The sequence below is a fragment of the Xiphophorus maculatus genome, chromosome 8, assembly GCF_002775205.1.
Source record: "Xiphophorus maculatus strain JP 163 A chromosome 8, X_maculatus-5.0-male, whole genome shotgun sequence".
Taxonomy (NCBI): domain Eukaryota; kingdom Metazoa; phylum Chordata; class Actinopteri; order Cyprinodontiformes; family Poeciliidae; genus Xiphophorus; species Xiphophorus maculatus.
Window position 1 is genome coordinate 23,055,126 of NC_036450.1, and position 24,000 is coordinate 23,079,125.

Below are 24,000 nucleotides of genomic sequence, written 5' to 3' on the forward strand. Positions count from 1 at the left end.
GTTAAACTAGGAGTGTACGCTCCAAGCCTGAATGCTTGACCCACATTTTTAGAGGATGTAGTGGCTCTGGTGTGGTTTCATGAGAATGTCTTGATCTGATTTTACTCCAGACTACCCACTGTAGTCTGCAGACAATGTGAAATTAAGGCCCGGTCAATTAACCGGATACACAATTGACTCCGGACTTTAACGGTCAATAGCCCTTAGAGCGCATAAGAAGCTCTAACCATCCTCCTTCCATTTTTGAGCTCAAAACCTTGCATGATGTGTTTGTTGTAGTTTACCAAAATTAGTCATCAAGTATGAGCTCCAAATCAGCAAACAACCCAAAAATGACTATTTTCATTCCTCTTCCACACTTCTTTTTTTAATACATGTGATCAAGCAACATTGAAGACCAAAGAACACAGCAGGCAAGTCAAGGAGAGAGTTTAATTTAGGTTTAGTTTATAAGACATGCACCAAAAGCTTTCAGTCTCTTACACAGCACTGTGCGTTCTACCATTCAGTGATAGAAAAAGTATGACACAACTGCAAACATACAGAATAAGCCAAGATGTCAATGTTGGCCAACTTATATTTATATATGTTAAAAGATTAGGGCTACATCTAACGATTATTGTAGTTCGATTAATATTGATTAATACCGATTATTATGATGATTAATCGAACAAAAAAAAATCTTGAAACAATTTGCAGATTTTCCAGTGAAGTCTTTTATAAAATCTTAACCCTAAACAATATTTCAGCTCCTCTTTTAAATAAGAAAATAAACATTTTACTGCCTAAAGTTCAATAACAGGATTCCTTTAGTGAACGCTTGACCATTTGTAGCAAAGAATGCATGTGTGGCTAAATAAAAAATACTAACATCAACATGTGAAAAGGGTCCTGAGATGATCTGTTGATTATTTTTTGATTACAAATTAATAATTGTATAGCAAAAGCTGCTTAATATGAGATTCTTATTATCATTTTAACAGAATTTGAACTGGGGGTAGCTAAAACTAGGCCACTTGAGGAGTTTTGGGTCAAACATATTTACAGAGAATTTAACTAAAATAATCTCAAATCCAAAATGTGTACAACTTTGACTTAATTACTGGTCTGAGCCTGTTGTTCCTCAAGCAATCGGCTTCTTTGAGTTTGTATATTCCAGTTAACCGACTAATCGTCTCAATATCGGCCGATATCAATGCTAGTGCAGATATATGGTGCAACCCTAGTTGAAATTTGACAATATATGAAAAAAAACTCATTTTAAAGCTTCTTTTTATTCGACACGAAGCATCAGAGGTGTCACCGAAGCGTTTGCGGACTTTCTTTTTCCTGCCAGTTAGAAACTTTCCCCATGTCCAGCCGTCGGTGTAAAGCCTTCCATTACACTTCCGCGTACGGCGTGACGCTGTTTCTCTTCCGCCTTCTGATTGGGTGTCGCAGCCAGGGCAGTGTTTTTAATTTGCGGAACTGGGAAAATGAGTTGTGCGTGCGTGTTGACTGCTATCGCTGTAGGTATATTTACACACCGTAGTGCTGAACTTTGAAAAAACCAAAATGGGCTCACTTCCTGTTTTTTTGTATTAAAACTCTGCTCCGTCTCGCCGGAACGGCCACTTCAGCTTGTTTCCATCGTCGAAAGCGGCCGCAGGAACTTCCTTGTTTACACGAAAAGCAGCGCCGCTGCTGAGCTAGAAATGACGCGGGACGGTAAAAGTCAGGCGGCTTTCTGGATCCTCGCTGCGGGGCTCCTGTCTGTCTTGACCGGGCTGGTTTCAGCAGTTCGGCCGCCTCACATCGTTTTCATCCTGGCCGATGACTTGGGCTGGTACGATGTGGGCTATCACAGCTCGGAAATCAGGACGCCAAACCTGGACAGACTGTCGGCTCAGGGGGTCCGCTTGGAGAACTACTATGTCCAGCCGGTGTGTACCCCATCCAGGAACCAGCTCATGACCGGGAGGTACCAGGTGAGGCCCGAGTACAGGGGACAGTTCTGCCATTTTACACCCAGAAGTGGACTAATCTCAAATATGCACAACAAAACAATTAGATATGGGGCTAGATTAGGGCCAACATGCAATCTGATGCAATTACACTAAAACCTTCAAAAATGTTTTTTTTTTGCTGAATTGTCATTGTTAAACAAATACCTTTCTTGTGTTTTATTAAAACTAAGAAATTACCAACTAAAAATAGTTGTCCTAATCTAAATATACTTTCAGGAACTAGTTCTACATCAAACATTTTTCTGAATGAAAATTTTTTTTTTTACTTGACATTTACCAAATAAAACCCTACACTTAAACATGCTGAATTTTTGACCTAGTCAAAAGAAAACACGGTATATTATTGTAAAATATAAACTTAGTCTGAGTTTTTAAGTGTTACGTTTCTGCTGTTGACATAGTGAACAACTGATTCATTTGATGATGAAGTCAGAATAATTTTTAAAAAAAATATGAGGAAGTGTTGCCTTTACTGTCATTTTAACCATCCAAGTAACAAAATGATTAACGTTCTTAAGTCGAGATTATAGACGTAGTTTTAGAAATGGAAGCAATGTTGACATTCATTTTGCAACTTTTTTTGTTTTGTTGTTGCTTCATTTCTACCACATCACAGGCTGCCAGTCACTATTTTTGCAAGTAGCCTTTTCCGCTTTTTCCATCTGTTTCCTAACTGTCCGGTTACCTTCTACCCCCTCAGATCCACACAGGCATGCAGCACCAGATCATCTGGCCGTGCCAGCCGTATTGCGTCCCTCTGGATGAGAAACTGCTGCCTCAGCTGCTGAAGGAGGCGGGCTACGACACGCACATGGTGGGCAAGTGGCACCTGGGCATGTACAAGAAGGACTGCCTGCCCACGCGCCGTGGCTTTGACACTTACTTTGGTTTGTATTAAATAATAAAAATCCTACATGGGATTTAACGGAATAAAGAGAATATTTAATTTTGTGTGGGTTCACGGGGGAAAAATATTTATGGGGCAATTGTCCAGTGAGAGAAGCAATGGCATCAGAAAGCAGTGGTGTGGAGATTGAACAAACTAGCATGCTGGGCCTTTTCCCCTTCCCAAAGAAACTTTCTAAAGACAGTTGATTAGTTTCTAACTCATTTTGCTGCTTGTGGGCTCAGTATTGGTGCGTAGGATGTAACCGAGAGAATCCGGTTAAAGGATTTTCAAAATAGAAGATCCTCCAGAGTCAGATAAAACATAACGGAAATATTTAATTATTTCTTTTGCGGTCCGGGGATCGGAGACGACTGTATTAAGGTCAGCTAAATTGTCGTGGCGGGAGATAAAGGACTCCCCAACCGGAACGCTCCGGCCTCCAAACCTGACTCCTTAGTTGTATAAATATTTTGGTAATACTATTTAAAATACCATAATGTTCACATAACTTTTATATTTTGGGTTGTCTGAGGACACATTTTGAATATTAAATCAGGTGTTTTGATCAATTATCCAGTACTTGAGTGGATTCTTACCAAATACATTTTACACCTACTTCATTAAAGCTTAAGTAAATCTACTTAAGTATAAATGTGTTGAAGGTATGCTACTCTGATTGGAGTACAGTTCTGGTGGGCGTCCCTTATTTTGATTTCTGAAAGGTAGCAACCCTAATCGAAGCTCTTGTGAGGCCTGGTAATGAGCCATCAGTGGATTGAGGTGTGCAGAACCAGGGAAACATCCAAAACATGCATCACCTTCTAAGGGTTTGTGTGTCACTGACATCTGGTGGTCGGAGTGGATATAACAGTCGAATAAACACTCCGCTCGCAATATCTCAGCAAAGTTAGCCAAAGTTCCTCGAATCACTTCAACATTGTAAACATATGTAGCATAATATGACGATACTGTAACACAAATATTAGTAAGGAAGTGATTTTGGGATGGGAAGAAGAAAAGTTTCATGGCTGCAGGCTTGAAGTCGTAACCTTTGCGTCGCAGGTTACCTGACGGGAAGCGAGGACTACTTCACTCACGAGCGTTGCTATGACATCGCTCCTCTGAACCTGACGCGCTGCGCGTTGGACCTCAGGGACGGGGAAGAGGTGGCCGCCGCGTATAAAGGAGACTATTCCACTGAGCTGTTCAGTCAGAGAGCCGTCGGTGTCATCAAGAAACACAACTCCAGCAAGGTGACACACACACACACACATCTTTTTTTTTTAGTTTCCCTGCCTTGTATATGAAATATTCATTTTTTCCCTCTGTTGTCTCAGCCACTGTTCCTGTACATGGCGCTGCAGGCGGTTCATTCACCCCTGCAGGTACCGGAGCGGTACTTGGCCCCCTACAGTTTCATTGAGGACCGTCATCGCAGGCTGTACGCCGGCATGGTGTCGGCCATGGACGAGGCCGTGGGCAACATCAGCCTGGCTTTGCAGCAGGAAGGACTTTGGGACAACACGGTCCTCGTGTTCTCCACAGGTACACAACCATACGCTAACCTACAGAACCAAACACAAATACACACCACACTTTCCAGAAATTCTGTTAAAACCCCCCCCCCCCCACAAAAACAGCTATTATTTTACCTTTACTTCACTGTAATACAGATACATAACATAACTATCTGTAACCTTTACAGCCTAAAGAGCCATTTTGCCCTCAGGACAGTGAAATAAAATTCACAAATGTTGCACAATTATTGAAAAAAAAAAGAAGACAAATTTTAGACAAATATCTTAAAACTTTCTTGTCATTTTTAAAGAACTAGCATTTTACTTCTAATTGTAGTACTTAAAATAAACATAAAAGAGGATGGATTTTTTTGTAAATACATAGACTCCAACCTAATAACAAGGAAACGAATGTAAAAGCATGTGGTGCTTTTATTGTCATTAATTATGAAAATACAATGCAAATATAAAAAAAAATGGAAAAACCTACATATGTTATTATATGTCTATTTAAAAACAATATCTGGTTCCTGTTCATTTTTAGTCAAAGTTATCAAAGTTATCCAAAGAGCCATTTGCAGCTCCAGAGCTACAAGTGGCTAACCTCTGATCAGATAGATAGATAGATAGATAGATAGATAGATAGATAGATAGATAGATAGATAGATAGATATTTTTGCACATCTAGAGACTAAAATATTTGCATGCTTGCCAAAAAAAAAAAGAGAAGAAAAATCAAGCTGATCTTAACCTGTTCTTATCTTTAATATCCTGATATCCCACTAGAGGGCAGCATGTCGCTGCACTTCTTGGGCCCAGCCAAAGTCTCTGGCCTTTTGACAGTTCTCCATCTGAAAGAAATTTATGAGAGAACATCATCTGGTCATCTAAACATGTGGCTGCTCACAGTTTTCCACATGTGGAGTAGCTAATGGTTAGCATGTGAAGTAGGCAACTACTTAGAGGGTTATTTTTAATGGCTAATTACAAAACAGGAACAATGCTTTGATAGTGAAAATGTGAGGTTGGATGCAGTAGGTGGTCCCATTTCATTGTTTCTTCCACGCATTTGGTTGGCTCTGACAGCAGCAGCAGTGCCTCACTGAAACACTGCAAATGCTTACAGTAATAAAAATAAAAAAAAAAACACATTGCAGTGTGTCAATAATCAGTGGTGCAAGCTTTCATACTTCATGAAACACTTCCCGCGCCCCCGGTGAAAAGTTTTATCCATCTCCCCGGTCGAGCTGTTGTGCTTGGCTCCTGCGTGTCATGACTAACAGGAAGTAAATGAGCCCTGAACTCGCTCTGCCGTCTTACTGTAAAACGTCCGCCTCTCTGGGCGAGGGAGAGCCACGGCGGAAAAGAGCGAACAGGTCCGCCGAGCGCCAGAGCAGCTTGGAAAGGCATTAAGGAGAGAGTTTTTCCAGAACAGTCTGACACAGGCTACTTCCTGGTTTCGCATGGCACCCTGCTAATGAAAGGGGATCCCTGGCTGGACGTGACTGGGGAAGTGTGTTTAAACCGGACCCACGTAATGGGATGATGACAGCCTGTGTGCTAGAAAAAACAAAAAATATATATATATCAGAATCGGCATGTGAGTGAGTAAGTAAAATTTGTCTGTGTAGCGTCTACACACTACAGCCATTAAAATCACAAATGTGTCACAAAGACCCAAACATAAAATCAAGAATATAAAAACTGAGAGAAAAGGTAGCGTAAATCAATTAATTGTGATAGATTGAAGTGAGATCATTTCCATTTTCTTGCTTGCTTGTGAAGTTCGTTTAATCTCTAAAGAGATACCGACCTTTACTGTTATTGAAAAGCCGGCATTTTAAAGAATGTTGCAAACATTTGACAGAGTAGTCAGTTTGCACTTTTATTGTCTATTTAAGTCCCAGCTGGCAGTTTTGCCTGTCTGAGCCTATTGATACGTTTCATAATCTGTTTTATTTATTGTTTCGGTTGTTTTCTTTTTTTGAATTCTGGGTTTTTAAGATGTCTTCCAGTTCCAGCGTTAAATGTTCTCTAGAAATCAACATTGCGTACTTGCATCATCCATCCATCCATTTTCTAACATCCTTTTCCCTAGTGGTGTTGGTGCCCATCTCCAGCTACTTGCATCATTATGCCTCAAAACAGTCTCAAGACGACAATATTATCGTCTATCGTAATAATTTCTGGGACAATTGATTGTCTATCAGAATATATCGTGACAGTGCACCTATGATTTTTACTACAAAAATAATGAATTTTCTTTCAACTTCACAATAAAAGCAAAAAATACAAATAAAACACATCCAAACGTGTGGGTTTTAGCATAACATAAAAACTTAGAGGTAGGAAGACTTTTGCGTAGGCTTTGAAGCTGAAATCTGCTTTTCTTTTGACCAGATTTCTCTAATTTTCTCCGCCAGATAACGGAGGTCAGACGGTGTACGGTGGCAGCAACTGGCCGCTGCGTGGGAGGAAGCTGTCGCTGTGGGAGGGAGGCGTGCGGGGAGTGGGGTTCGTTGCCGGCCCGCTGCTGGAAAAACCCGGAACCGTCAGCCGGGAGCTCATCCACGTCTCCGACTGGCTGCCCACCCTGGTCGGCCTGGCGGGAGGCAGCACCGGCAGCACGAAGCCTCTGGACGGCTTCAACGTCTGGAAGACCATCAGGTGCTGTCCCTCTGTCTGCTTGCCTGAACCCGGTTCTGTGTTTGTTACCGTGGCAATGCGAGCAGAAAGGGGAAGAAGTTCCATCATTCATTCACACACAAATCTCTCCTCCTCCTCCTCCTCCTCCTCCTCCTCACTGCCTGTGATGTTCTGCTGTCATTTGGTTTCAGAGCAGATCTTTTCATGCGGACGCCGTGTCAACAGAGCTAATTAATTGATTAAATTACTTTTGTAGCTGGATGGGGTTTTTTTTCCCCTGTGTTTTATGGAACTTTGTAAAGGAGCGATTATAGTTCGGAGGGGTCACATGCGGCCGCTCGCAGACCACAGACTCACAGCTTGTGAGTTTGGCAAGCTGTCAGCGAGTCCCGTCTGACCGACATGCTGCAGTCCTGTGAAAAAGTATTTGCCCCGCTTTCAAAATTCCCTTGTTTTTGCCCCAAACCAGGCAGTAGCGACTTTTTTCAATTCAAGGAGCTGCGTCTGCCCTCGGCTTATTTTAGGGCTGAAAAACACATCGCGATATAAGACTTTCGAATCAGTCGACATCGAAAATTTTGTTTTAAACATCTGAAATGCTGCCAATTTGGGGCGTGGCCTTTCCTGTTTCATCCACAGTTTTCTCTCCACATCGTCGTCATTTATTTTTAAACAGGTACGGGGTGAAGTGGGGAAACATGAACCTGCTGCTGCACTAGTCACTCAACAGGTGGTTGCTAGGTAACCAAAGAGAGAATGAGTTAGTTGATGCCACCAAGCGTGCTTAGCTAGTTTTGAGAGGTTGATGAACTAAAGCCTCGTCCTCTGCCCACATCTCCCAGAATGCTGTGCGGTTCTGGATTGGAGTTCAGTGTAATTATTCAATATTCTTTCAGACGTATTATTTATTGATTTTGATCATTTGTCCTTCGCAATATGTATTGTTATTTATTTACTTCGAACAGACAATAACAGTAAAAACAGAAAAAAACAAAAACAGGACAAATAGTTTTGCCACCTGACATGCAATCACGATCATTTATTGGCGATCTGATGGACCGAATCAGCACACCGCCACATGTTGGAGCTCCATGACAACGCCGTACATCTCCCCTCGCCGACCTGTCGGCTAACGGCAGGACAGGAACCGAGCATCAGGCAGCAGAAGAGCCAGAGTTATTTTAGTTGTGTTATCAGAGCGTGTGGTGAACGCAAGGGGAGCGTTTTCTCGGCGGTGGAGTGCGGTCAGAAGCTGGCAAGCGGCAGCCAGCTGGTTCACATTTACAGATCCCAGCAGGGTTTTCACTGTGCGTGAGTCAGACGTCACCATCCCTCTGAGTGTGTGTGTGTGTCCATGTGTTCAACAGTAACGCCCCCCCCCCTTTTCTTTTTTTCTTTCTTTTTTTTGCAGCAAAGGCTTCGCCTCGCCCAGACAGGAGCTACTGCACAACATCGACCCTTTGTATTCTGACCTCGCTCCATGTAAGTTCCTTCTGGACCAATTTTGAGGACCCATTGTCTGAACGAACTGTTGTTTTTGTTTTGGTCTAAAAAAAAAAAATCCATACATTTATGAATGACAAAGCCAACTTATTTTTTCCATTTTATTTTAAAAAATTGAGCAAACTCTCTACTTTTAGCATGTTGTACATACCTCTTTGGTCAGTAGGGAAGCACTTGGTCTTGGCTCCTTGATTGTTCGTTTTTTCCAATCTTCTAATTGTTTAAAACACCTGCCTTTCCTGAATGACGTAAAAAGCCCCTAAATACTGTGGGCAACTTAAAAACACAAAAGTATGAATTTGAAAAATTCAGATCTTTGTGTGTTTATAGGAGCCCTGACCCCCTTTCAACAAAGATTTTTTTGTTTTTGCAGAGCTGAGAAAAATTCTTCCCTAAGGGGAAGTAAAAAAACCAAAAAACATGTGTGTGTTGTGCACACCTACGCTGAATATTCGGCAATCGATTATTGGAAACATTGACATAAGGCTCCCATTTTCCTACTTGCACACAAGTACTTTCCCTGCTATAATCCACAAGAATTACGAAGCAATAAACAAATGTTTTCCACAGACTTCTTTTGTTTTCTCCCTTTAAACTTTAATTCTGAGCTAAAAGAGTTTATGAATTTGAGGAAAGGGTAAACATCTTGGTAAACACAAGCTGCAGCCTAGCGCTGCTTTAGTCGCTCAGATCTTTGTTGTTTTGACTTCGTTGTTGACTTTATCGCCTCCTGCTGTCGTATCGTAGGTATTACTTTGTTGTGTTTTTTAATTGATTGTGCAGACAGATATTTTTTACAACAAAGGGAAAAAAATGTTTTCAAAAAGTAATCATAGTGTAGCAGAGGCCTAATGTGTGATCTCCAACCTTATAATGAGAGTAATTTTGTATTAGCAGGTACATGCTAATAGCTCCAGACATGCTAGCCTAGCAAGCCTCAGGGATGTGAAAAAACTCAGCAAAAAAAAAACATTTGTTGAATGAGAATGGTGTTCCTACATTTTTTTCAAATTTGCCACACTCTAGTCAAAGGTAATGTGAAGTCATAAAAACACTTTAAAGATGATTAAAGTAGCATTAGCCAAACTTTCCAAAACGACTAACATTTAGGTAGATTATGAAGACACCCAAAAATTGGACTTTGTCTTGTCTAAAATCAACAGTAGAACGGTAAGCGGGAAAAAGCTAAATGCTAATATTAGCTAAACCCGGCAGCTTATGCAGTTACAAAATTAGACATTTACATGTGTCTATGGGTGCTGCTACATATTTCAGGTTTTTTTTTTTTTTGATTGATGCGTTTTCTTTATATGTTTTTATATGGAAAAATCAAGGGTTGAAGTTACGTTTTACTTAACAGCAATGCACAGTTTGCTACAAAATACACAGGGTATAAATTAATTCAGGTAATGTCTGTCTGTTTTTTTTTTTTTTGTTTTTTAATGTGGGATAATTTAGGTTAAAAAGAGCAATTTGGAGACATGAGCTATTCTGCGTTTGGTAACCAAATTATTTATTCATAACCCTTCACAAATTCCTAACTACCAAGTTTTCTTTGGATTCTAATTGCAATGTACCCATGAAAAATCATCTTGAAAGAACTGGTTCGTTCTCATGCAGATGTAAAAAGAGCCCAGCGGCGATCTACAGTATATCACAGTGAATATGACAGGTGTCATGATTCTAAAGAATACATCCCTGCTGTGCTGTAAATCTCGCAGCTTGAATAGGTTTTGTCAGGTTGCTGGATTCCGTGGAGTACCGAAATTTACAGCGTCTAATTTACCTACCGTGAGCATCCCTGAACTGTGGGAGAATACCTCCGCTGGCCCGTTTCAAGCGGTCCAAGTCATGATTCATCCCTGGGCGACGGCCAGCGGCTTGATACAGCCCGAGGAGATGGAAACCTCCTGTCGCGTCTTTTCCCCTCCCATGTTCGCGCTGTGCGGGATGCGTGTTTCTCCTCGTCCGCCGGTGTACATCTGCTGTTTTCTTTCCTCCCAGCATGGGCAGGAAGATCAAAGGAATTTTGTTTGGGTTTGGATTCGCGCAGCAGATCCCAAAGCATGTCGTTGTGTAATATTAGACAAAGCCTTTTTTTCCAGTGCACAAAAATATGTTTGCTCTAAGCGTGTTTGTAGATTAGAGGATGTTCGGTGTGTTTGTGGACTGTATTTTTGTCACAAATACTATAACAAAAAAACCCGTTAGTATTTAAAAAAAGACCGGGAAAATTTGGGCATCGTTGTAAAAGGGAATGAGAATGATACAGTAGAGTCCTGGTTTTCACAGGAATAAAGTTGTGAAGTTTAAATAGGGATGAGTATCATCCAGGATGTTGCAATGTTGCGATCGCAAATATTAACGCAAATTCACTCGTCGTTCGCACAGTGTGCGCTGACTTGCCGTTTTCACCAGTCATGGCAACTTTTCCGCAAATCTGACCAATCACCTTAATGTTTGCTGTATTTCCTTCTTTTCTGACCAATCACTGCAACTCAGCTGAATTTTGACCAGTCCCATTAGCCCCATACCACATGTCATGAACATGAATGAGGCTTTATGAATGTCTACGACTGTTGTCATGAAGTGTCATTTGGTACTTTTAATGCAAAGTTGCTTTTATTAATGGACCGTTAATGTAGGTTTTAATGCAACTTTGCATAAATATGTAATTATTTATTAAATAATGCTAAGTTGACACTTTTAATGCCTTTGTAATGCAACTTTTAATGCAAACGTGCATTAGAAGTGTTTACCAAATGACACTTCATTCAGTCATAAACACTCATGAAGACTGTTACGGTCCGACCAGTAAGGCACAAGGACAAAAGCATATATAAAAAATAATTTTCTATTTCTTTTTCCAAAAGACTTCCAACATCAAATCTCAAAAATATAACAAAATGGGCCCAAAAGAAATTGACTAAGGCATACCTAACTCAGGATAACAAACCAAAAACTGACCTCACACAATGAACACAGGGGAATTTATACACAAAGGCTCCTACTCAAACGAGGAGGGGTGGGAAATGAGACAATGCATAAACAATGCATAAACATAAATAAGTAATTCAAACCAACACATTTTGACTACAAAACAACTATAAAAACAAAACAACCCAACACCATAATTGTTTAAGGAGTTATGCTATTAATAGAGAGAGAGGCAGGTTCTTAAACATCAAGTCCCCTGTTTCCAGCAGCCTGATGGTTTGTTCCACTTCCTGGTTTGCCTTTCAACCAGTCCTCTCACTCAGCCAGTCCTTCAAACTCAGCAAAACAAAGTACTTAATAATTCAAATAAACAAAAGGAGTTTACTAAACGTGTGCACCCATAATAGTAAACCACCGAATGCAATAAACACAAAATGAGTGAAATTATAAATACATTGTGTGAAAACATTGAAATAAATACTAACGCTGGGGAAACGATGGAGAAACCTCCACAAAGACCCCTTCAAATAAAGTGTTGCTGCCTCCTTTTAATTTAACTTCCTGCTTCACGGCAACTCCTGAAAACCAAACCTGTGAGATGAAAGCATGTGTGATGCTAAATGGTTACCTTTGCCTTTTTGGTTTTGCATCAACTATTTTGAGAAGTTCTATAGGATTTGCTTGTACTGTGTTATACAGTATACTGGTTCATGCTGCCATCCATGACCAGTATGGAATATTTCCTTTGCACTTTGACAACTCCTCAGGAAATAGTTTTATTTGTTGGTGCTACTTCAAAAAGGTACTTGAGAATGTTATTTGCACTTTTCATATTAACCATGTTAAAATCCTGTCTTTTTTGGGGGGAAGGTAATGTGCAGCAATTTCAACTTTTGTGAGACCACGTAACGGCATAAATAAAGCTTTAAAAAATGTGCCACTTTCTTTTAAAAGACTGCCAGTAACTCAGTAACTTTAGGCCGCCATAATAAAAAAAAAAAAATCACAATTATTGCAAAAAGAAGCCGAACGACCCATAGTTACTTCACAGCTCAGTATTGACTCAGGGAGGATGAATACATATGCATGCCCCCCTTTTCAGATATTTTATTTGCAAAGACACAATGTTTGAAAACTGTGTGATCTTGTCCTCCGTCTGTTGCATAACGTCCTAGTGAAATACACAGAAGTTTGTGACTTTGTGACAAAAACTAAATACTGCTGCCTCCGGTTCACTGTCAGTGGATGTCTTGTTCTTGTTTTTGAGAAAAAGGATTATTTGAAAGAGATACACGTTTCGTCCTCACGCTTTGTTAGAGCCTCTTCTTGTTGCTATTCAGGCACCTGGAGTTGTGATTGGTCGATGTTATCAGCCAGCAGTGCTGAAGTGCTCGTTTTTAGAGCTGGTTGTTGCGTGCGTTGTTTAACCTCTGATTGTAGGGAGGAATCCTGGAAGAGGGTCATGTGACTGAGGACACACTGGAAACACAGAGGGGTGGACTCCTGCCTTAACCACTTAATAATTTGTGAACCCAACCACCACCTCCATCTCTGAGGGCTTAATGGGGCTCTGGTCTGTGGCAGCTATTTCTGACTTTGACGTGAAGACTGGACCTTAATGTTCGACATTTAAAAATATCATGCTTTTTTTCTTTATGACCTTTTTTTTTTGTTTTTTGTTCTGAAATCTGTTGTGCCACAGTGGGTCAGTGTAGGAAAAGATGTGAATCATATAATCCTACGAAACAAAATCAGTTTTGCAAAACAAAACAAAAATTTGATTTTTTGCTAAGTTTGTAACAGATGCGTTATGATAGAAATGCTGTGAGAGAACTTTGACTTACAGATTAGACCAAAGGCTGGTTGATCATTTTTCTTGGGATTTTAAGAACAATACAGTCATGTGTATTTTGTATATTTTTTCTTTACTTATACACCAAAGCATCACTAATTTGAATCTAAACTTTAGCATCACCACAATACATGGTATTGCTATAAATTGAAAATTTTTATTTAAGTTCTATCAAATAAAACATTTTATTTAGATAAAATATTTAAAATCTATCAAATCTTGAGTTCTGGTGGAAAATTTTCGGACTGGAACTCTGGATAATTTTAGCATGGAACCTTGAGGAAAGCTAATAGCTAGCTAGTCAAACTGAAGCCCCCCTGCTAGCTCCCTTTAATGACTTGCCTCATTAAAGATGCTTTCCTTGTTTATCCAAAATGAATGTTGCACGCTGGCGAAGCTAAGTGAGGTGAAAATTTAGTAAACACATCCAGGGTGTACCCCACCTCCGCATTCCACACGCTGGCTGCTGGGACAGGAAGTAGATGGTGATGGTTTGTGCATTACGTAACGGTATGAATCCCATAGTTTTAGCCCTTAACTTGCAATCATTGTAACATACTTGGTGACAGCTTTATGAACCGGAGCGCAGCGTTTTTAATATGTGGTGGCGAGTCTCTTCCTGTGACCTCAGCTCTGCGTTGCGGATTGTAATTTGAACAACACACCCACACCAATATATCTCGCCGAGCTGTTTTGACACGGGGCTGTTTTCGAGCGGCTTGTGGAAAACAAGGGATTAGGGAGGACATTTGTTTGGGCCTTTTTGGAAAGCAGGCTGTGAAGGTTGGAAATCTAGTAGCTTAGCAACAGAGTTTTCCTTGGCTTTACAGATGAAGAAAGTAATAGTGCCAAAAGTTTTCATGTCTGAACTTTTTCCCACTTTCTTTCAGTCAAAAACCCCACACTTCAACATATTGGGATTTTACAATATGTTGTTAAATCCCAATACAAGGAAGTGCATCATTCTTGTTCTTGTATGGACTTTCTTGTCCATTCTTGTTTACAAAATAGCACCAACATCAGTCAAAGGGCCTCCAAAGAACAATTTTCCACAGATCCTTGATTGTATACAGGTCTGGACTTTGACTGGGCCATTCTAACACTTGCTAAAAATCATCCAATTATATCTGTGGCTCTAGTGTTTCTACACTCTACTTTCCATTAACTTTGACTAGTTTCACTGTCCCTAATGAAGAAAAGTGTCCCCTACCCTCACAGCATGATTCTGCCACTACACACCCATTCAATATTCAATATATTAGATGATTATTGAAAATAAAATTTATTTCAGTAACTCCAACACCATATATATAGAATAATTAGACAAAACTGATGTTTTAACGCCTTGATTTCTTTTTATTTTTCACTTACAAGCAATGAAAATGATGCCTTAAAAATTACATCAGCCCAATAAAAATAACTATTTTCAATCAAAAGTATGTTTAATACCTGCTTAAAGGTTGTTGTTTTCAAATTGTACTGAAAAGTTTTGGATGCAAAACTGAAATTCATGTAAAAGAGAATTTCTTTTTCTGTTGCGTTCTGGATTGATAATCTCCAAAGATTTCGGAGGAAAGCTTGAACTCCTGACCTCTCGAATCGTCCGAAACTACCAAAGCAAGTGTATATGGTAATTAGCCGGAGTTCGGATGAACAATGTGTTGAAAGTCCGGCTGCTGACGTCACCAGTTTTTGAGACACAACCGTTTTATGGAGCCAAATCCCACGGTGCCTGGGATTCTCCTCAAAGTTTACTGGTGACCATTACTATATAAATCACGGAGACAAGAGGAGGCGGCGAAGAGCAACACTACAGCTTTACAAGCTTGCGCCATCGTGTTTCATGTTGAAATCTTTGTCAGCCACCAAACCGACAACAAGTCTCCCTTTCTTAGCATTGCTGGTTTTGGGATTCCTCTCCTATTGAGGCTGCTTCTCACTCCGAGTTCCTTCCCCTTTTTCCTCTCAGTCTCTTGCCATTCTTTTGAGTTTTTTGGGTTTAATTCATGAAAAGGGTTCTATTTCCCCCCCACCCCACAACATACTTTCCTCCTTTCAAGTTGGCTTTGAAAAAATTCCTTTTCCTGTTGCTCTCGCAGCGTGAGCAGAGGGGATGTCGACTAAATGTGTCACAGAGGGGTCCCCGAAGCTCTCGATTGTTGGGAGAGGCACAAAGGAGGTGGTGTGGAGAGAGAAGTCTTGGACTTGACCCAAGACTTGTAACACCCCCAGATTTCCCTACAAAGCTCTTCAGCTTTTTCCCCTCTAGCTCTTTCTCTGATTCAAAATAATCCTTGCTCTACTCGCTCCTCCTCTTGCAGAGCATCTGCCGTGGGTCTAGAAGAGCGTATCGTCTTCTCGAGCTCATCCGTGGAATGATTTTAACACGTGGACATGTGGGGAAAAGCGTTGGAGGCCCAAATTCCTTAAATTAGCGAGAGCTCGAGCACCAAGAAACAAATCAAATCCAGTAAAGCTCACATAATTTATGTTCCCACCTGCTTGCACAAAAAAAGTGTTTATTCCTCTTGAATTTTGCCTCAAGGTCTAATGTTTTTTATTGGAACGGTACGTGACGGTCCAACACAAAAGTTGGTCTGCATCGTTGTGAGGTGGAAGAAAATGATAAATGGGCTTCAGATACTTTGAGAAACAAAATTCTCAGTAGGTTGGAGTGCATTTCTGTTGAGTCCTCCTGTGTCGATACTTTCCAGAACCGTCTCACTGCAGCCACAGGCGCAAGTGTTTGGGTTCTACCAGTTTTTCCACATCTGGAGACAATCGTTTTGACGTGTTTGCCCTTTTTTTTTTTGCAAAATAGCTCAAGCTCAGTTTGCTTACATTGTGTCCGCTGACCCTTAAAGAGTCTGAAATTCATGCATCTAAAATTAAGGTCTTAAAATGTCTTAAGTCCATTGAAAAACAATAAATTGGCATTAATTACGTTAATCACAGGTCTTAAATTTTGTTGTAGCAGGACTATTTAATTGCATATATTCTATGTAGTTTCCTTTTTTCTTGCAGAACTTTACTGTTACTCAAAACTTTACCATGCGTTCACTACGGCTAGTTAGCAGCTAACTACTATGAGTAGTTAGTTGCTAATATACTCCTCCTAGCTAATTAGCTCGTCTTTTTACATCCATTATGTGCGAGTGCAAAGTTTATCAGCAGGACTTGGTTTGCTCACTTCTGTTGCCAACCGATACAAGTTGCCTCTTTGCAATTTTTCTTTGTACGTTTCTCGTGACGCAGGTCTTAAATTTCATTCATAATGGTCTTAAAGAGGTCTTAAATTTGAGTTGGTGAAATCAGCAGAAACCCCAGCTCAGACAAAAAGAGTCTTTGATCATCGTTGTTTGAGCTTTGCTGCAATTTCACAGTTCAAATTTGGACAGAACTTTTACTGGTGGTGCAGCTTAATAGTCCAGATATTACGGTAACATTGACTTTACACGCACTCTTACTTTACTGTGTCTTGTAAAATAAACATGCCTCCAACACATATTACCATTGATGCGAGAAGCGACCGTATTGAACTAGGGCTGAAACGATTCCTCGAGTGATTCAAGTACCTCGATTATGAAAATTCCTTGAGGAAAATCTATCTGCCTCAAAGCTTTGTTAATTTATGTTCTATTATTTAGCGCACCGTGTTCCAGCCTGGTCAATATTAGCGTTGCGCAGCGCTCTCACTTCTGCCTGAGTTCTTGATGAAAGCTAAGGGTTAGCATTTTCAAGTTCGCTTTGGGAGGATTTTATTGATTCATAATAATGTCCGGGCTTTTATTGTTTTTCGGGGGACCAATAAACATCCTTAAAATGACTGGCGCAATGCCTGGAGTACGGCAGCTTTTCTCCTCCCGGAGCTGCTGCCTGGTGGCGGTTCAGAGCGAACAGCGGGGAAGAGCTGCAGGTGTATTTATCCAGGTGAGCGGATAGACTGAATACGGCGGACGGCTGTTGTGTATTTGATACTTATAGTGTAACTATAGCTTTATGGACAAACCGAAAAATGAATTTCATATCATCCAGGTCTCAACAAAAGGGTGGCGGAAATCATCGTGGTGGTACAGAGCTGATGAACGAGTTTCTGTGACGAACTAAGGAGCCAAATTCTGTCGCTAACATGAACAGAAAAGCTATAAATGTTTGGGCAAGGTACTTTGACTGGAGATGAATACATAAATGAAAAGCTGGAGTATACACCTTTTTTTCTTTTAAATAAGCGTATTTGTGAGCATGCATATTAAATTTAATATATCAAATTTTGTATAACTTTTTTTCAGGTTAACTTAGAAAGTGAGCTATTATTACAGGTTAATTTCCTAAACTACAGAAAAGTTATTGTTAGGGAAGTTCAAATATGAACAATTGGACTGATGTTGGTATTTGATAGTAACACTGGTGTTATGTTAGATTTACCAGTAGTTTACTTTATAATTTTTCTTATCCGATTACTCAATTAATCGTAAGAATAATCGATAGATTACTTGATTACTAAAATATTAGTTTACAACAGAACTATATTAAACCCTAAAGTTGGCCCTAAATATCCTAACTGTTGGGGTTAGGATCCATTTAGGGGTCCAACTTTTGTGGCGTTTCAGTAATTATTTCCAATTGGGCAGTGGGAATTTCTGAGTTTAGACTACAAATTGAACGCAGCACTAGCTCCGTTTAGCTTACTGTTCACTAATGTTCTTCAGAAAACCTCTGAGGCCTTCACAGCTGGATTCACTCTTCATTTTTGTGTTTTAAAAATTATGGGCTTGTTTGTGTCTATCTGCCACCTAAAGTCCTAATAAAAATACATTAAAGTTTGTGGTTGCAATGTGACAAAGTGGAGAAAAAAAACAAACTGAAGGCTTATGAATACTTATGGAAGGCACTGCACATACCACTCCGTTGTGCAACAGCGCCTGTTTGGTTCGCAGGCCTCTCCCAGTTGAGCAGCCCAGCTGAATGCATGCGAGAGCCATTAAGATGCCCGCATGTCACTTGCGCAACGAAGAGTGAAGAACTGAATGTCGTAGCTTTTATCATGTGGTTCAGAAACGCTGAGATCGGAAATGTTTTGACTCACGAGTTATGTCGCTGCGGTGGACGGGCTTCGCGTGGGTTGCGGCGTTGTCCGTACGCAAAGAACGTGAGGAAGAACTTTTTTTTTTTCTTTTCTCCCGCAGCGCCGGGAGGCTGAGATCACTTGCAAATCTGCCTAATCAGGAGCACATTGTTGGGGTCAGCAGCGGCATGAACCCGGGAATGTTCCCAAGGCCAGGTTTCCTTCGCTCCTCTTGGAAATCACAGACATGTGTGCTCCGTATCTGGGAGATTTTCTTTTTTTCCCCCCGTCGGCTGAGAAAGCTCACGGCGGGAGGTTCCAGAAAATCCTGGACATCGTCAATACAAGGATAAATAATTGACTTTTGCTTCATGAAAGCAGAGAAAGTGTTGCCAACTGGTGACTATGGCTGTAATTTTTCATTGTATCTGTGGAGCTCCACTCATGGTGAATTACTCATTGTGCTTGGCAGGCGTTGAGGACTGGTGCTGAGTCGACCACATCACTGCCATTTGTCAGATTTCTACATTTAAATGCTCCGTGTTTGAGGAAAATCCTGCCTATTACAAATTCTCTTGTCAAATATTGCCTACCAATTAAAAGTAATTGCTTATTGATGTTATGTGTGGGGGGGGTGGGGGGTGCATGTGTGTGTGTTCTTGCTGAGGATGTCCTGATCAGATTATGTTGCCTCACAAGTCCAAGTCCTTTGATTTTGAGTGTTGACAAATAACAAGTCCTGACCCATTAACTCAAAAATACATTATAAACAATGAAGAAGAGCGAAGAAACAGACCCAAGATGTCCCTGTTTTTAAAATTGTATCCACCTTATTTGTCATTTAACAGAACACCAATGTTGTGTGAATCAAAGGAAGATTTTGTTTGTATCCCTCTCCTGACTGATACGTTTTCAAGTACTACGGTTAGCCAAAGGATGCAAAGACGAGGAAAGTCAGCTGAACTTTAATTTTGGTTGAGCCTATCACAATAAGAAATAAATTAGTTGAATAATTTGCATGATTTATACTTTTTCTCTTTTCTAAAAGTTTTCAGTCTGGTCTTTACTAACACTTTTTGTTTACAGAGACTTCATAATTTGTTTCATTTGTTGTTTTCTGTTTATTTATGTTGAATATTTAAAATGTCTTCCAGTTCCTCTGTTAAGTGTTCATGTTGATCTTTGAGAACATGTTCTTGTGCTATTCTGCCATTACCATCACACTACTTGAAAGAATTCTCAAAACAATAATATCGTTTATCGCAATAACTTCTGGGACAATTTATCGTCCAGCAAAATTTGCTATGACGACGGGCCTGGTTTTGGTAAATGAAGACACGATGGAGGACGTGAACTCCAGAAGACCAAAAGATGTTTCCTAGCATCTCGCTGTGCTCGAGCTATGCTGAGAAGACTGTCCCACTGCACTGTTTTACTATATTCCTGTTGTATTTTGGGGGGAAAAAATCTTTCAGTGAAACCTCGGGGAAACGTCGTCCGCTTTGTGGAAAAATAACACGAATCCATTTAAAGTTTTGTTTGTTTTAAGCCACTCTGCTCCCGCTGTTCCTCTGCAGATTCTTCGCCCCCCTCCTTTTTTTCAGTCTATTTATTTTGACGCCTTCATTCGATGCCTACTGCGACGTTCAGGCACGCGCTAGGCTTCGGTGCCGTTCTTCCGTCCCGTCTGGTTTACACAGACACCCACAGAAGGGGCTTTGTGTCTGCCGGTGGTCTGATATCCTCTGGGTCAGCGTTTTTTTTTTGTTTTTGGAAGGTGGACGAAGTGAAGTATCAGCTCCATTGTCTTCTCCTCGCAGGTCCTGGCAGGCGGAGTCGGTTAACTCTGGCCCGGGGGGTCGCTGAAGACCGCTGGGCCAAGTCCGGCTTCAATGTGTCCATTCACGCCGCCATCCGATCCTCAAACTGGAAGCTGCTGACTGGATACCCAGGTCAGTATTCTTTGTCACCGGTAATGACACGTTTAGTCTAAGTGAAGGAAGAAAGTCGGACACAAGTATAGCTTCTATACTGGCATTTACTTTTCATGTTCACTCATTTCTGGTAGAAAACTCAGCCTTTTGTGGGTTAAAGTATTGGCACAACGATGGTTATTTTCATTGCAGACATGTCTTAAACTAGTGTCCCGCTTCAAAGTCAGGTTTATCTGCACAGCAAATTTCAGCAACAAGGAAGTTCAAAGTGCTTTACACCAGAGTAACATCATACAAAAGGAGCAAATATTACATTTGGTCAAATACCATCATCAAAATCATCAATACGCAGCAAATATGTTGGTCGATGTTCCAGTTACTGTCAATCAAAGTAAACTCTCCAGGTGGAACTCAGTGTTTCAGCAGTTTTCCAGTTTTCTGGAAGTTTGTCCCGGATTTGTGCCATGCAGGATTCTGGAAAACTATGGAATTTCATTTCGGTATTTTTATTGAAAATATTTATTTAACCAAATCTCTCGCTCATTTTTCTGACATTTAGCAAATAAAAATACTTTCGTTGTAATTCTTACTGTTTTATATTATTATAAATATATATTTTTGGGGGAGTTTGTTCTTTTTTTTTTTTTACATTGTGTCTTTTGTAATCTGGTTTCATATGTTTCTGTCACATTCTGTGAGAACATCTTGCTGTAACCTTGTCAGACCTGCTGATAAGGACACTGTCCAAACTGCTGACTCATTAAAAAGCAGTTTCCAAGAAGAACAACGAACATCAATTATTTTTTTCACCACCAACTGAAGAAGGGGGGGGGGGAAGAAAAAGTGCAGCAACACCTCATCAGTCTTTGTAAACGATGCGTTTAGAAGTGAAACGTACGTAAAGGTCAAATGACATTACATCTAAAACAGTTCCACAGTGAATGACTTTGTATTGTAAACACTGTAACAACCTGGCAGTTTCCTCCGGCTCCATTGCAGCTTCATAGCTAATACTAGATGTCAAGCTAATGCTAGCTTGCTTTACTAGCAACTTCAGGACAGTCGGAAGGTTTTAGAAACTAACTTGCTTCTAAGATGCTATGATTAGCCAAAATGTATAAATACTGAAGCTTATTGAGAGGATCTTGCATGTAACTTTAGCGTAATTCATTTGAATCCACAATGTGTTACCAAGTATAGTTGGTCTAATTTATAGTGCAAATTAGTTAGTACACTTGAAATACGGTACAGTTGACTAATATATAACGTCTCAGTGGCATAAAGGAGCTTGTTTTAAGTAAATAATTCCTTAATATTTATGAAAAAAATACTTGTTTCATTGGCAGATTATGTCACTTGTTTCCCATGTTATGAGTGACATAATCTGCCAGTGGAACAAGTACTTTTTAAAAATCAATACTGAGGAATTATTGACCTAAACCAAGGTCAATATTCTATTTCTCGCTGAAAAGTTACTTGTACGTTAGTTTAATCTTATTTCAAGTGTACTAAGAAGTTAGCAGTAGAAATTAGACCAAAAATACTTGGTAAGATTGAGTTTTTTGGTGGATTTTTTTGCAGTGTATGACACGTTTAGCTGCTACTGCCCTTTACCTCGTTACCTCCCCAGGCTGCGAGGTTTGGTTCCCCCGACCCGGCCACAACGGGTCAGACTGCGGGCTCTCTAAGCTCGGCCCGCTGAAGCCCATCATGCTGTTTGACGTGGAAAAAGACCCCGAGGAGAGGAACGAGGTGTCGGCCCAGTTCCCCAGCGTGGTGGATTACCTCCTCACCAGACTCCAAGAGCACCAGAAAACCGCGCTGCCCATAAACTACCCCGACGACGACCCCAAATGTGACCCGGGCCCCACCGGAGCCTGGGGGCCGTGGGCTTAGATGGAGACAACATGGAGGCATTGTGAAGGATCCTATTTGCACTTTGTTCACTGTGAACATTAACAGCAGGGAACATTAGTAATGTTTTTGTGAACTTTTTAAAACAATTTTTACATTTCTGATGTCCGTACAACATGATATGTCTGAGTAAGAGTCTCCGATGCGTTCTGCTTGGTTTTTGCACTTCATTTTTCTCCTTTTGAGAAAATCCACTGACGTGTCGTAGAAATAAAAGAACACAGAAGCAGTAGGTTTAAAATGTTGAGAATTTATTATTTTATATGGACTAAAATGTGTTGAAATTAAAAGCAGATAGCAGCCACATTCCAATTTAATCTAAGCAAAATATATATAATATATAGGATATAATATTGTTATATTAAGAAACGCTACCAATATTTCATACCATTTTGGTGGTATCATCTCTGCCTCAAGGTCACTTTTGCAGCGTGCTTCCATTACGTAATTAGAAAAAAAGTCATTAAACTAGAGAAAAGTTTAAATTTATACATTTGTTTGTTTGAATATATTTTTTCTAGACACAGAAGGGTCAGTAAATAATGTTTTGATGCTCTTTTTGTGGATCAAAATGGCATTAAAATAGCTTCTAAAGTTTTTTTTTTTTTTATAAATTCAAGCATTCTCGTTTCCTCTCTTGTTAAAAGTATCTCATCATTCAGAGAAACGTCAGCCGTTAATTTTCTGATGGATGAAAGTCAACAGAAGTGATTTTTCCCTGAAATGCTAATTTTAGAGTAGCTCCTTAAATCTAACCTAATCTAAAAAATGCTGTAAAAAGAAATGATTTTTGATCGATTGAAATTATCTTAATTTTGAATCTTGGATGTTATTTGCAAGGCATAAAATTTATATATATGGAGCTTATATATATATATATACATATATATATATATATACTGTATATGTATAGGTATGTTGGAGGTCGCCTTGTTTCTTTGTATTGTGCCTTTAGTTTGTGTTAATGTTGGATGTCCCAACTTCTCTCATTTTGCAGAACTCAGATGTGAAATTGAATGAAAATGAACAAATAAAACAAATATGGCAGGCCAGATTAATATATTGTTTATACTGTGTAATTGAATAAAGTCTTCTTTTTTTATACTGTTTCTCAGCTTGTGTACAATTTTTTTTCCTTTCCAAAAAAGAGTTTCTTCTTTTACATTCCAGGACAAGGTTATTAAAATTTGCTACATCACAGCAATGTTCCAAAAATGATATTAACACATTTCATCTTATCCTATGCACATTCTCAGTCCACCCCGATGAAGATGATCTCATTTCAGTGTGTGATCTATTTTCCAATGAATTTTTAGCAAATATCTTTTTGACCATTTTATGTTGCGTCACGAAAAAATGCATGGTATTCTCCATGGCAGTAGTGGCTAATGTAGCAGCATCAGTAAAATCATAGAAGAAATAAATATATTTAAGCAATAAATTACAATTTTTAAAAAAAAAATCTGATCAATTTAATGTTAAAAAATAAAAACAGAGGCCTTAGCTAGATTCCATGGTGTTCTTCAGCTTTCCAACTAAACAACTTCTTGATTATTGACTTGTTGACATTTTGAACTGTGCAACTCTACAGAAAACGGCACATTAACAAACCCTATTGGTCTCTTTAGGCCAGGATGAGCTTTAAACCTAAAGTGGTTTTTGAGATTTTAGATCACAATTAGCTGAATTATTTATTTAGTAACAGTCAGACAGACCATATGGTCCTGCACATGTATT

General features: G+C 39.8%; 1 protein-coding gene across 1 annotated transcript; it reads left to right on the forward strand.

Annotated features, from left to right (window-relative positions):
• The first annotated feature begins 883 nt into the window (after positions 1 to 883).
• Positions 884 to 23,377, forward strand: arsb (arylsulfatase B). Its single transcript, XM_005802475.2, has 8 exons — positions 884 to 1,967; positions 2,707 to 2,893; positions 3,958 to 4,148; positions 4,233 to 4,440; positions 6,836 to 7,079; positions 8,470 to 8,540; positions 20,236 to 20,367; positions 21,980 to 23,377. Exons 1-8 carry the CDS (start codon positions 1,695 to 1,697, stop codon positions 22,243 to 22,245), a joined length of 1,572 nt encoding a protein of 523 aa, XP_005802532.1. The 5' UTR covers positions 884 to 1,694; the 3' UTR covers positions 22,246 to 23,377.
• The last annotated feature ends 623 nt before the right edge of the window (positions 23,378 to 24,000 follow it).

Coding starts and splice junctions, on each gene's coding strand:
- arsb (XM_005802475.2), top strand. CDS start 1,695: ATGACGCGGGACGGTAAAAGTCAGGCGGCTTTCTGGATCCTCGCTGCG. Junction 4,149..4,232: donor AGAAACACAACTCCAGCAAG/GTGACACACACA, acceptor CTGTTGTCTCAG/CCACTGTTCCTGTACATGGC. Junction 7,080..8,469: donor AACGTCTGGAAGACCATCAG/GTGCTGTCCCTC, acceptor TTTTTTTTGCAG/CAAAGGCTTCGCCTCGCCCA.